This window comes from Anabrus simplex, chromosome 4 (genome assembly GCF_040414725.1).
Source record: "Anabrus simplex isolate iqAnaSimp1 chromosome 4, ASM4041472v1, whole genome shotgun sequence".
Taxonomy (NCBI): domain Eukaryota; kingdom Metazoa; phylum Arthropoda; class Insecta; order Orthoptera; family Tettigoniidae; genus Anabrus; species Anabrus simplex.
The window spans coordinates 144,534,288-144,549,273 of NC_090268.1; the positions used below are offsets into that span (position 1 = coordinate 144,534,288).

Here is a 14,986-nt window from a genome sequence, read left to right on the forward strand (position 1 = left end):
GAATGAAAGTGTTCACATTCATGTTTTTGAAGTTATACTTCAGAGTTATGTCCTTCACAGGATCAGGAACCATTCTGTTCTTCTCTTTTGTTGACATCTGACTTAGCACAAGAGAAAATACTCTTTTGATATTGGCATTATGTACAGGAATTGAGTACCTAGCAAAACAGAACTCAAGATGATTTGCAATATTATTGCCAACACTAAAATACCAGGCCCATTTTTCATGTGATAGCAATGAACAAAATGCAGAATTTGTTTCATTTTCTTTAGTATATTCCTGAAAATGACAAATCATCAAAGCACTTATAGTCATCAATATTTACGTCCTTTGACATAACATACTGCACAGCAAGTCCAACGTTGTCTCATGTTGTTGGACCATTTAAACTTATAACACTGAATGCAATGAATTCACTATATTGCTTACATAACTAAGACAGGAAGTACAAAGTTCCTCAGCTTGCTTATGGACTTCTTGCACTCATCTTCATAACCTTCTTCTTCCGTCTGAGATATCATCATCTTAACTTCAAGTGGAACAAATTTTTTACTCTAACCTATTTTCAGTTGAAGTTTTTACTTTTCCAAGTATTGACTGCATCCCTGTTATAATGCTCTCTCTTTTTGCAGTACATCAACATTAACTTGAAACAGTCCCAATAAAAACTGAATGAGTAACAACCAAGTTACAGGTCTCTAAAGTTATTTGTGAAAAAGTTTTCATTCACTTTAGATGGCTGTGACTGAGACAAAAAGAAAGATCTTTTTTTTTTTTTTTTGCTAGGGGCTTTACGTCGCACCGAAAGAAAGATCTTACAAGGAGAGGCCAGACGCTGCGGCCAACCGATTTCAATGGGCTTCAGTGTACTGTACCTTTGGGGGGACACTAAACGGTAAATAGTGTATAAGAGTTTAGTTCAATACGCTTTCATTTTTGGAAAAAATGAGGTCAAATGTCATAACTCAAGATCTGCTTCGGACAAAGTGGAGGTGACAAAACACTGAAAGGCGAACAAATAATTTCCAAAAAATTGATGAATCTCAGATTCCAATGCAATGCATATATACTTGGACAGTTACATCACAGTCAGCAGGAGAGGTGGCCTAGTGATCACCACACTTGCCTGCAAACCTCGAAGACGTGAGTTTGAGTCTTTTCGCAGCTATATTTCATGTACAAAATAAATATGTGAAGGTAAAAATGGGAACAAAAATATTATGCAAACTGCAGTACACTTTATTTTCTACCTGAAATGAATATAGGTCTAAACGTTCTCACAGTTACTGCTGGATCTCTCTCTCTATGTTAATTTGAGGTAGAAAATAAAGTTCACTGCAGTTTGCCTAATTTTTTATGTGCAGTTTTATCTTCATGTCCCCTCGGATAATTCATTTTGTACAAAACAAATATAGCTACGGAGAGATTCAAACTCACGTCGTCGGGTTCGTAGACAAGTACAATGACCACTCGGCCACTGCTCTGCTTGACTGTGCTGTAACTCTGAGTATATGTACATTGCATTCGAATTGGGGTACACGTAAATTTTTTGGAAATGATTCAGTTACGGGCTTGACATATTCAAGTAAAATGTGTTCGTCTTGTAGTGTTCTCAACAAATTAATCTAAAAAGCCACCTAATCGATACTTTATTTCTTTTGCCTTTGGCAAACTTAAAAATACATTAACAAACACAGTACATGTTTCGACCACTTAGTGGTCATCCTCAGCTGTATATAAAAAATCTTAGATGATAACATTTAAAAGCAAGCACATTGGATCTTATAACTATATCCCATGGGAATCCAAAAACTATTGTTCTAGATGCTTTAAATGAAACGGAAGATGGGGCGGGGGGTAAGGAGATTTATGTGAATGATACTTAAATTACAGTTTTGTTTACAATTGTGTTTAAAAACTTAAATGATGAAAAACATATTTAAAATATTTAAAAGCGTCTATGGTAAAATTCTTTTTGATAAAATTAGGTGGCGTGATTAAAAGTTCGTGTTTGTAACAATCTTCAGGCATTTTCTTACAAGAAAGATTTTACAAACACGAACTTTTAATCACGCCACCTAATTTTATCAAAAAGAATTTTACCATAGACGCTTTTAAATATTTTAAATATGTTTTTCATCATTTAAGTTTTTAAACACAATTGTAAACGAAACTGTAATTTAAGTATCATTCACATAAATCTCCTTACCCCCAACCCCCCCCCTCCCCCATCTTCCATTTCATTTAAAGCATCTAGAACAATAGTTTTTGGATTCCCATGGGATATAGTTATAAGATCCAATGTGCTTGCTTTTAAATGTTATCATCTAAGATTTTTTATATACAGCTGAGGATGACCACTAAGTGGTCGAAACATGTACTGTGTTTGTTAATGTATTTTTAAGTTTGCCAAAGGCAAAAGAAATAAAGTATCGATTAGGTGGCTTTTTAGATTAATTTGTTGATTAAACTCATCGATACGGCCATGAAGTGGACAGCTTGCAATTGTAGTGTTCTATCACCTCCACTTGGTTCAAAGCAGATCCTGCGTCATGGCATTTGAACTCAATCTTTTTTCGAAAATGAAAGCCTATTGACCCAAACCCTTATACACAAGTTACTGTTACTGTTACTGTTCCCCAACAGGTACATTGAAGCTTGTTGAAGTCATTTGGATACAGGGTCTGGTGTCTCCTTATTAAAGCTGGGTACATTTTAAGCGACCTGTCCATTGCAGGAGAAATACTGTAGATAACCATCTCGTCTCTCAGTGGTAGACCAATTGCTTGAATTCAATATCTACAAACTGACAAAGTCTTGAAGAGACTCTGTTCTCATAGTGCATGTACTGAAATAATTGTAAATTTTCAGCACAATCGATTGTATATCAAATTCGAGGGCATCCATACCATGTTGTAGACAGTTACTTAGCACTAGTGTTGGCTACTGAATGCATGATTCGAAGCAGTGTATCGATTCATTCAAGTGTCCGAGTGAATCGATTCACAGGAATGGCGAGCTCATGGCTCACTAGCGGGACACTGGACGTTGGCGGGGAGCCGAGCTCCGCTGCAGCGTATGTCACATCATTGCACAAGACTTCAATCATATGTGGAGAGTAAGTGAGCCGACTTGTGCAATCACTTAACCAACAGTATATTGAATCAGAAAACCAGTGGGCTACTGTACATCTCGGGTAGCCTATACAAAATATAACGATTTAAAAAAATCCTCTGCTGATAGAAAAATACATATTTTCAAAAATGACTGAGCGAGTTGGACGTGCGGTTAGTATCGCATAGCTATGTGCTTGCATTTGGGGGATGGTGGGTTCGAATCCCAACGTTGGCAGCTGTTAAGATGGTTTTCCGTAGTTTCCCCCATTTTCTTACCAGGAAATGCTGGGACTGTACCTTAATTAAGGCCATGGCTGCTACCTTCCCAATCCCAGACCTTTCCCATCCTGCGTCGCCGGAAACCTTTGATGTATTAGAGTGACTAACATTTTTTTTCTAAGAAAGTAGTTCATAGTGTGAAGACCAGATGGCGAGAGCGAGCACTGAATGCTGTTGCTGAACTCCCCCAAGCATCATATTACAGTTATCACTGGAAAAGGCAATAGTTTTTCTGTAGAATTGAACTTTTCAAGGGATGTTTTCACATAATCTGCAATAGCTTGTTCAATCTCATTTGGCTTGCTGTGGAAGGACAGGAAATAACTTGACTGCTAGGTGAGTGCTAGCATCGGTAGCCACACCACAAAACTTGCCTTTCATTTTGTCCAACACGTTTACACAACACTGAATTCACATTTGCTTCAGATTATTTCTAGGCATTTGAGATTTTCTTTGCAATTTTAGAATCTGGGAATATTTTCTCTATCAGACCAGCAGTACAATTTGTTGACTTGTAGCAATTTTGATGCTTCACATATTGGAAAACCAGCGTTCCCTCTGCTGCATTAGCATCAGTGCTGACTTCTGGTTGTATGAAGGAACTTGTTATTGTCGATGACATTTTTTTACCTCTAACAATTTTTGTGTTTTGTAGTTTGTACATAAGCTTCTGAATCCTGTGATCCTTTGTTGTGACTGAAACAAACCTACCTACACTGAAAACAGTGCACTCGGCTTCATATTCATTCAGTCCATTTCCAAAACATTCAAACATTTTCTTCATTTCATCTGTAAATTTGCATTTACGTTGAGGCGTGTTTACAAATACACTTTTCAGTACAAACTATGAAAATGTAACAGGACTGCAGGTGTCAAAGCACATTTCACAACAATTCCAAGCAACAGCAAACTATTACGAACTTACAATACACAAGTTCATGGCCGACTCGATACGCAACATTTCACGTGCTCTTACTCATTGTCACCCATGGGTAGTCAGAAGTCGCGAAGGATGCCTGATGATATTCTTGATTGAGATGAAAGGCCATTACTGTTTATAGAAACAAGTGCGATAAACGCACAAGTTATTTTCAACTTTAACGTTAACATTTCTGAAGCAGAGATGATTAATACAAAACTGATTTGATAGCTTACTCTACATTTGTACAGTTACTACTCAATAACATTAGAATGGTATGACCCCAAAATGAAAAACCAAAATTCCACTCTTTCACAAAAACCCAGTCAGATGGTTTCTCAATAGACAAAAAGGAGGACATGTGCAGGGAGAAGAGGACATATGGTAACCCTGCCTGGAAAAGCTCTTTTAATTCAAGACTGTAGTGTGGCACTTCATCCAACAGGAGGTGTTTGCTGAGAGAAAACAGATGTTGTGTTCCTGCCACCTAATACTACAGCCCATGGACCAGAATGCAATCAAACCAGTAAAAACTTTTGGTTGACATTGTGAGTCAATCTTGTCATAGCGATTCACCTAGAAGAGTACAACATCAAAGATGCGGATAGTTTATGCCTGGAAAAATGGCCTCAAACCACAGTCGTTCATTCCTGAAAACAGCCTGTGGCTATTACGTCCTGCTCTCTACTAAAATCAAAGAGATTTAGGCCACGATGTAGATGGTGATGAAGACATTGAGCAGGCTGTGTCCATTTTATTCTCGAAAGATGACCCTCTTGTCACAAAAGCTTTTGAGAGAGAAGATGTAAGGAGCTGGCTTTCTGAAGATGATAATGGTAAACAGCAATGACTGACTGAGGAGCTTTTAAATGAAGTTCTGCATCAGGACTAGCCTGTTTACCTGCTGGACCAAGAGATGGAGCCACAGAAGTAAACAGTAAAGCATGGTAGAGTGCTAGCTGCATTCAGCAGCTGTCTAAGGATGTTTTTTTTCTGAAGAGATTAATAGAAGAAATCTTCACTGCATCTTTTCATGTAAAGGACAGTTTTCTTTCTGATAATAACCATGTGTAGGTTAAATCATATGTGTAGATTACTTTCTTTTCCCAAAATACAGTGTTGCAATGTTTTGTTTATTCCAGTGGTTGGTAAGGGTTCTGTGTAAGTGTGTGTGTTTTGGAGTTCTAACCCTAAATTCATTGGTTAAGTGAGGAAAAACAGTGGCAAACTACCTCACTCATTGTATCTTGTATGCCTCATTAATTCACCATGTGCAGTTCTTCTGGATTTCTGTATAATTGCATAAAGTTTGGTGATGTTGTTTGAGGAACCAATTAGAATCTAAGTTGAAGTTCTAACAGACAGACAACTCTACATTGTGCAAGGCTGTCGACCCCTCCAAAACGTGTTGTATGCAAGACAAAGACGATTACAGTCTTCAGCACTGAGTGAGTTGGCTATGTGTTGCATGACACATAGCTTAAAGCTTGCTTCAGGAGATGGTGGATTTGAACCCTACTGTTGGCAATCTGAAGGTTTTTTCTTTCTTTTTTTTCTGTGTTTTCCTCTTTTCATACCATACCAAACAAATGCTGGAGCTCCTTGGCAATGACTGCTTCCTTCTTAGTCTTAGCCCTTTCCTACCAAATCACTGAAAACCTATCAGGGTTAGCATGATGTTAAAAACCACTAGCAGTCATAGGCTTGTACACGTAGAGTAGACGTATTGGTACTGAAAGAATCTTGGTTGAATTTCTGTACATAATCTTTATATTTCCTGTCAGTCTTCAGTCCCTAGTTTTCAAATTTTAAAGTTAGTTTGTCTTTTATTTGTATGTTTTTCATGTGTCCTCTGTATTGTTTATATTATGGAACAACTTGAACTTATGAATTAATAAATGTAAAATAACTGTTTCAGAAAGAAAGAGAATTCCCAGGTACATTGCAGTTGTCAGGAGTGGAATATGGTGAATATCCAGAATATGGGAGTAAATTACATCACACCAATAGAGATCTTGGGTGGGGAATACCATCTCAGAGAAACTTGCCTCTTGCCGTTCCACCTGCTGTTAATACCATTTCCCACAATGAGAAGAAAGTAGATGATGTAGATGATACTTTAAGTAAGTGGATTCATGAAATATCATTTCCATTCTATGAATAGAAAATATTCAGTCAGCACTCCACTTCTCTATATGGAGTACTGATATACGTACGTAATAAATGTTCCTCAATGTTGTCACCCTTAGTATAGTAATGATTGAATTACTGAGTTATACTGCTGTTACTACTCTGTTTCAACTGTAAATAATTGGCCTCTGTCAACAGTCGGAATAGAAATTCTCAGCAACTGGATTTGATATACTAAACCACAGGTAAATTATTATCTCAGTTACGAAGACAACATAACCGCAACACATTTCACTGAAACACACGAACTGCAAGCAACACAGTGATCAGTCAAATAAATCAATGATCTGCATTTAGTGCTGTTGCCCAGGTGGCAGATTCCCTATCAGTTGTTTACCTAGATTTTTTAAAAACATGTATGCAACATAGTTTCTGTTAGGCACATAAATAAGCTAATGATGTGGGTAGATTTGACAGTTGGAGGAATTAGGACGAGAATTCTCTCAGTGTATTCACGATATGAGGGTGCAGATGAGGATGAAGTTGACAAGTGTTATGAAGCATTGAGTGACATCGTAGTCAGGGTCAACAACAAGGATAGGATAGTGCTAATGGGCAATTTCAATGCGAGAGTTGGAAATAGAACTCAAGGATATGAAAGAGTGATTGGTAAATGTGGGGAAGATGTGGAAGCTAATGGGAATGGGAAGCATTTGCTGGACTTCTGTGCTAATATGGGTTTAGCAGTTATGAATACATTCTTCAAGCATAAGGCTATTCACCACTACATATGGGAGGCTAGGGGTACCAGATCCATAATAGACTATATCTTAACCAACTTTCAATTCAGGAAGTCTGTTACGAATGAAGGGGTTTTTCGGGGATTTTTCGATGATACAGACCACTATCTGAACTAAGTATCTCTAGGCCTAGGATAGAGAAAGTGAAATCGGTCTGCAAACGAATAAGGGTAGAAAATCTCCAAGACGAGGAAGTTAGAAGTACATGGATATGATTAGTGAGAAGTTTCAAACAGTAAACAGGTTCAGGATATTGAGAGAGAATGGGTGGCATACAGGGATGCTGTAGTAGAAACAGCAAGGGAATGCCTAGGAACGACTGTAAAGATGGGGAAAAGTGAACATCTTGGTGGAATGATGAAGTGAGAGGAGCTTGTAAATGTAAAAAGAAAACTTATCAGAAATGGCTCCAAACAAGGGCCGAGGCAGACAGGGAATTGTACGTAGATGAAAGAAACAGAGCGAAACAAATAGTTGTTGAATCCAAAAAGAAGTCGTGGGAAGATTTTGGTGATAACCTGGAAAGGCTAGGTCAAGCAGCAGAGAAATCTTCCTGGACGGTAATAAAGAATCTTAGGAAGGGAGGGAAAAATGAAATAAGTGTTTTTGGTAATTCAGGTGAACTCATAATAGATCCCAGGGAATCACTGGACAGGTGGAGGGAATATTTTGAAAATCTGCTCAACGTAAAAGGAAATCTTCCTGGTGGTGTCGCGAACAACCAAGCTCATGGGGAGGAGGAAAAACATGTTAGTGAAATTACACTTGAGGAAGTGGAGAGGATGGTAAATAAACTCCATTGTCATAAAGTAGCAGGAATAGATGAAATTAGACCGGAAATGGTGAAGTATAGTGGGAAGGCAGGGATGAAATGGCTTCATAGAGTAATAAGATTAGCATGGAGTATTGGTAAGGTGCCTTCAGATTGGACAGAAGCAGTACTTGCACTTATCTATAAGCAAGGGAACAGGAAGGATTGCAACAACTATCGAGGTAACTCATTGATTAGTATACCAGGCAAAGTATTCACTGGCATCTTGGAAGGGAGGGTGCGATCAGTGGTTGTGAGGAAGTTGGATGGAAACCAGTGTGGTTTCAGACCACAGAGGGGCTATCAGGATCAGATTTTCAGTATGTGCCAGGTAATTGAAAAATAGTTCAAGAGGAACAGACAGATGTGTTTAATTGGGCTTCAGTGAGAATTGATGGTAGAATGAGTTCTTGGTTCAGGGCACTTACAGAGGTTAGACAAGGCTGTAATCTTTTACCTTTGCTGTTCGTATTTTACATGGATCATCTCTTGAAGGGTATAAATTGGCAGGGAGAGATTCATTTGGTTGGAAATGTAGTAAGCAGTCTGACCTATGCTAACGACTTGGTCTTAAAGGCAGATTGTGCCGAAGGCCTGCACTCGAATATCTCAGAACTTGAAAACAAATGCAATGAGTATGGTATTAATATTAGCCTCTCAAAGACTAAATTGATGTCGGTAGGTAAGAAATTGAGCAGAATTGAATGTCAGAATGTCAGATTAGTGATACAAAGCTGGAACAGGTAGATAAATTCAAGTATTTAGGTTGTGTGTTCTCCCAGGATGGTAAAATAGTGAGATTGAATCAAGTTGTAGTAAAGCTAATGCAGTGAGCTCGCAGTTGCGATCAACAGTGTTTTGTAAGGAGGTCAGCTCCCAGATGAACCTTTCTTCACATCGGTCTGTTTTCAGATCAGCTTTGCTTTATGGGAGCGAATGCTGGGTGGACTGAGGATATCTTATTCATAAGTTAGAAGTAACAGACATGAAAGTTGCAAGAATGATTACTGGTACAAACAAGTGGGAACAATGGCAGGAGGGAACAAGGAGATAAAGGCTAAGTTAGCAATAAACTCGATGGATGAAGCTGTTCGCACAAACCGGCTTCGGTGGTGGGATCATGTGATGCCTATGGAGGAGGATAGGATACCTAGGAGAATAATGGACTCTGTTATGGAGGGTAAGAGAAGTAGAGGGAGACCAAGATGATGATGGTTAGACTCAGTTGCTAAATATTTAAAGATAAGAGGTAGGCCTATAGAACTAAATGAGGCCACAGCACTAGTTGCAAGTAGAGTATTGTGGCAACGTTTAGTAAATTTATAGAGGCTTGCAGACTGAACGCTGAAAGGCATAACGATCTATAATGATTATGTATGTACATATTTTCACAAACATTTCCCTTGATAATTTATTCCAACCCCTTAGTTCCCAACCTATAAATGAATATTTGCACCAATTTGTCCTCTTGAATTCCAACGTTATCTTGATATTATGATGTTTCCTACTTATAAAAGCTCCGCTCAAGCTAATTCATCTACTTATGTAATTCCATGCCAACTCTCCTCTCCACTGACAGCTTGAAACATACCCCAGGGTCAAGTTGCTCATCTCCTTACACAAAGATCTCTGCACATGGTTATGAGGGTGTTTAGGCGTTGTAGTAAGGATGTAAAGGAGAGGGCATATAAGTCTCTGGTAAAACCCCAACTAGAGTATGGTTCCAGCGTATGGGACCCTCACCAGGATTACCTGATTCAAGAACTGAAAAAAATCCAAAGAAAAGCAGCTCGATTTGTTCTGGGTGATTTCCGACAAAAGTGTAGCGTTACAGAAATGTTGCAAAGTTTGGGCTGGGTAGAATTGAGAGAAAGGAGGAGAGCTGCTCGACTGAGTGGTATGTTCCGAGCTGTCAACGGAGAGATGGCGTGGAATGACATTAGTAGACGAATAAGTTTGAGTGGCGTTTATAAAAGTAGGAAAGATCACAATATGAAGATAAAGTTGGAATTCAAAAGGACAAACTGGGGCAAACATTCATTTATAGGAAGGAGAGTTAGGGATTGCAATAACTTACCAAGAAAGATGTTCAATAAATTTCCAATTTCTTTGAAATCATTTAAGAAAAGGCTAGGAAAACAACAGATAGGGAATCTGCCACCTGGGCGACTGCCCTAAATGCAGATCAGTATTGATTGATTGTCTTCTCAACCCAAAGTTTGCAACCTTTTGTAATATAGAAAGGGGGATAGCAGCCTTTCAGAAGTTGCAAGGGTGGCAGTCTGGATGATTGACTGATATGGCCTTGTAATAATACTCAACATGGCTTAGCTGTGTTGATACTGCTACACGGCTGAAAGCAACGGGAAGCCGTAACTAACTCCCGAGGACATGCAGCTCTCTCTGTATGAATGATGTACTGATGATGTCTTCCTTCCGGGTAAAATATTACGGAGGTAAACTAGTCCCCCATTCGGATATCCGTTTGGGGACTACACGAGAGGGGGCGATCATCAGGAAGATGGATACTGACATTCTGCGAGTCGGAGCGTGGAATGTTAGAAGTTTGAATCGTTGTGGTAGATTAGAGAATCTGAAAAGGGAGAAGGCTAGACTGAAGTTAGATGTAGTTGGTATAAGTGAAGTACGTTGGCAGGAAGAACAGGATTTCTGGTCAGGCGACTACTGAATTATCAACACAAAATCAAACAGAGGAAATGTAGGAGTTAGTTTAATAATGAATAATGAAATAGGGCAGCGGGTAAGCTACTACGACCAGCATAGTGAAAGAATTATTGTTGTCAAGATAGACACCAAACCAATGCCCACCACAATAGTGCAGGTTTGTATGCCTACTAGCTCAGTGGATGATGAGGAAATCGAAAGAACATATGAAGAGATAGAAAATTTATTACAATATGTAAAAGGTGACGAGAATCTAATTGTGATGGGAGACTGGAATGCTTTGGTAGGCCAAGGAAGAGAAGGTAATACAGTAGGAGAATTCAGATTGGGACAAAGGAACGAAAGAGGAAGTCGGCTGGTTGAATTCTGCACTGATCATAATTTAGTCCTTGCCAATACTTGGTTCAAACACGACAAACGACGGCTGCATACGTGGACGAGACCTGGAGACACTGGAAGGTATCAAATAGACTTCATTATGATTAGGCAGAGATTCAGAAACCAGGTGTTGGATTGCAAAACTTTCCCAGGAGAAGACGTGGACTCTGACCACTACTTGTTGGCCATGAAATGCCATCTTAAGCTGAAGAAATTGAAGAAAGGAAAGAATGCAAAAAGATGGGATCTAGACAAGTTGAAAGAAAAGGGTGTGTGGGATTGTTTCAAGGAACATCTTGCAAAAGGACTAAATGAAAAGGCTGAAGGAAACACAATAGAGGAAAAGTGGATAGTCATGAAAATTGAAGTTAGTAGGGCTGCTGAAGAAATGTTAGGAAGGAAGAAAAGATCAACTAAGAATCAGTGGATAACTCAGGAAATGTTAGACCTGATTGATGAACGACAAAAATAAAAGAATGTTAGAAATGAAGAGGGCAGAAAAGAATGCAGGCGATTAAAGAATGAAGTGCAAGGTAGCTAAGGAAGACTAACTGAAAGAGAAGTGCATGGATGTCAAAGGTTGTATGGTCTTAGGAAAGGTAGATGCTGCATACTGGAAAATCAAGGAAACCTTTGGAGAAAGGAAATCTAGGTGTATGAATATTAAGAGCTCAGATGGAAAGCCACTTCTAGGGAAAGAAGACAAAGCTGAAAGATGGCAGGAACATATCCAACAGTTGTATCAAGGTGAAGATGTAGATTATTTGGTTCTGGAACAAGAAAAGGCTGTTGATGCTGATGAAATGGGAGACTCAATTTTGAGGTCAGAGTTTGACAGAGCTGTGAGCAACCTAAGTAGGAACAAGGCACCTGGAATTGATGACATTCCCTCTGAATACTGACTGCCTGAGGAGAAACCAGCATGGCAAGGTTATTCCATTTAGTGTGTAAGATGTATGAGACAGGAGAAGTCCCATCCAATTTTCGGCAGAATGTTGTTATAATACCAATGTAAATGGTCCGTTATTGGACATTATAAATTTTCCAGCTAACTCATTCTTGGTTGCCAGCGTTTCGCCCTCGTCTGCTAGGGTGGGCTTACATTGGTATTATAAATTTACTCATTTGGGACAAATATTTCAGATTCCCTATGGGAATCAACATCTATATCATCAGTATGTTGTTTTACCTATTCCCAAGAAAGCCGGTGCTGACGTGTGAAAACTATCGCACCATTAGAGTATCTCATGCCTGCAAAATTTTAAGACGTATTGTTTATAGAAGAATGGAAAAACAAGTTGAAGCTGAGTTGGGCGAAGATCATTTTGGCTTCAGAAGAAATGTAGGAACACGTGAAGCAATCCTGATTTTATGTCTGATCTTAGAGGATCGAATCAAGAAGGACAAGCCCACGAACATGGCATTTGTAGATCTAGAAAAGGCATTCGATAATGTTGTTTGGACCAAGCTATTTAAGATTCTGAAGGTGATTGGGATCGGATACCGAGAACGAATATATAGAAGCTGTCGATGAGTACATCTATCTTGGACACAAGATAAAACTTGAAAAAGACAACCAACGTGCAGAAATTCCTCGCAGAATAGGTATGAGTTGGACTGCATTCCGAAAACTAAGATTCATCCTCACCAACAAGGATGTTCCAATTAATCTGAAGTCAAGGTTTATAATACGTGCATGCTGCCAGTTGCTACTTACGGTCTGGAAACGATGACTCTGACGAAGGAAGCAAGCTTCAGCAAACACAACGAGCCACGGAGCGACAGATGCTAGGGATCAGCCTTAGGGATAAGATCCGTTCAGAGGACATGAGGAGAAGAGCTAATGTAACAGACATCCTAGAGAGAATAGCAAGACTAAAATGGCAATGGGTAGGACACGTAGCTCGACAAGACAACAACAGGTGGACCTTTAGGATTGTTCACTGGAGACCATGAGAGCACAAGAGAGGCATTGGAAGACCCCAGAAGAGATGGCTCGACGACATAAAGCTGTTGGCTGGAACACGCTGGTTCCAAGTGGCTCAAGACCGAAGAAATGGAAGCACATGGAAGAGGCCTAAATCCAGCAGTAGATTGAAATAGGCTAGAAAAGAAGAAAGAAGAAGAAGAAAAATTAGTACTTCAGTTTATTTTTATCATTGTCGGAAATCATCCAGAACAAATTGTGCTGCTCTCCTTTGAATTTATTCTAGTCCATGTATTAAGTAGTCCTGATGAGAGTCCCATACACTGAAACCATGCTCTAACTGCAGTCTTACCAGAGACTTATATGCCCTCTTCTTTACATCCTTACTACAACCCCTAAATACAGTCTTAACCATGTGAAGAGATCAGTAACTTTTCTTAAAAATCTCATTAATATGATTACCCCTATGAAGATCACTCCTTATATTAACATCTAGGTACTTACAGTGTTCCCCATAAGGTACAGTCACGCTATCGAAACAGTACAGTCGAACCTCGATATCTTGAATCTTCATTACTAATATTTTCATTATCTCGAAGTAACTTAAATTTCCCGGCCGTTTGTCCTATTCTTCACGTGTATTTTTTTCTCTGTTACTCAAAATTTGGTTGCATGAATTTCTCGATTTCTCAAAGCAAACATTCCCTCCCTTGAAGCAAAAAATACTCTTAAATCGAATTTTGTGTAACATTAACTGTGCAGTAGGGCATTTGTGGTTCGTTAGGAAGAGTCACAAGTAAAGAAAGCTTGACTGTGATGCTAGGAACTAATATGATGGGAACTAAAACTTCTAATGATCGGAAAATCAGTGAAGCCTTGCTGTTTCTCGGGTGTGAATTAATTACTGATCGTGTATGGAAGCAACCCCTGAAGTCGCGGATGACAAGCTCCATTTACGAATCTTGGCTGCGTGGTATTGACAAGAAGTTTCAACATGAAGGGATGAAAGTAACAAACAGTGGAGACTAACAGATTTTTTTTCTAAAGGTTTTAACAGAGGTATGTTTCTTGTTTCACTACTGTATATACTATATACTGTCTTCTAGGAAGTTACTATAATAAGGGTTATAATTAAAGTGATGCCATAAAATAGTTTGTTTGTATATTTTTAAATACTGTTAAAAATAATGAGTTCTGTATAAGCCCGTAGATACGTATGATTGAATTATGTGCTATACAGGGTCAAAAATGGTATTTTCTATATCTCAAAATTTCGATAACTCTAAATAAAATTTAGCTCCCGAGGTGAGTCGAGATATTTAGGTTCAACTGGACTTAAAAGTGAGAAGACTTTTCCTCTTGGTGAAACTTACAACTGGGCTGATGACCTAGCTGTTAGGCCCCTTTAAACAACAAGCAAGCATTAGACTTACAACTTGACTTTTCATCCCATTTACCTTCATACCATTGTCTGCTGTCCATCTCACAACACTGTTTTGTTGACATTTCACATTCTTCCAGGTTTCCCTCATTGTTATTGCCCTAGGTGAAAAGAACCTCTTGCTGTCTTGAACTAGTCAGAAGATATTTGCAGTGAAACAACTTGGTTGGCCATTCTGTATATGCCACAAAGCAGAACATTATAACCTAATCTTAAACATAACCATGTCTTTTTGTAGGCCTTGTCAATGACTGTGAATTAATTTTTTATGAAATAATAAAAACTGTTCCCAGTCACAAATTTCATTAAATTATTTATTCATAAAGCATTATAACTAGGGCTCAAACGTCTGATGTATAAATAATCCGAAAAAGACCTATAAAAAGACCTAAAATATAAAAAAGGACCTAAAAATTGGCAAAAAAGACGTAAACATGCAATCTAAATTCATTCATAATTTTAAGTACATATTTAATGAACGAATATAATATTTAAACAT

At 38.6% G+C, this 14,986-nt stretch overlaps 1 protein-coding gene across 4 annotated transcripts in view; it reads left to right on the plus strand.

The window, feature by feature from the left end:
* Positions 1-14,986, plus strand: part of Pal1 (Peptidyl-alpha-hydroxyglycine-alpha-amidating lyase 1) — a 125,927-nt gene that overhangs the window by 3,827 nt on the left and 107,114 nt on the right. For all 4 annotated transcript variants that reach the window (XM_067145258.2, XM_067145259.2, XM_067145260.2 and 1 more), the window contains exon 3: positions 6,234-6,438. In XM_067145258.2, the coding sequence (XP_067001359.1) occupies positions 6,234-6,438 (205 nt within the window). The remainder of the gene's footprint in view (positions 1-6,233; positions 6,439-14,986) is intronic.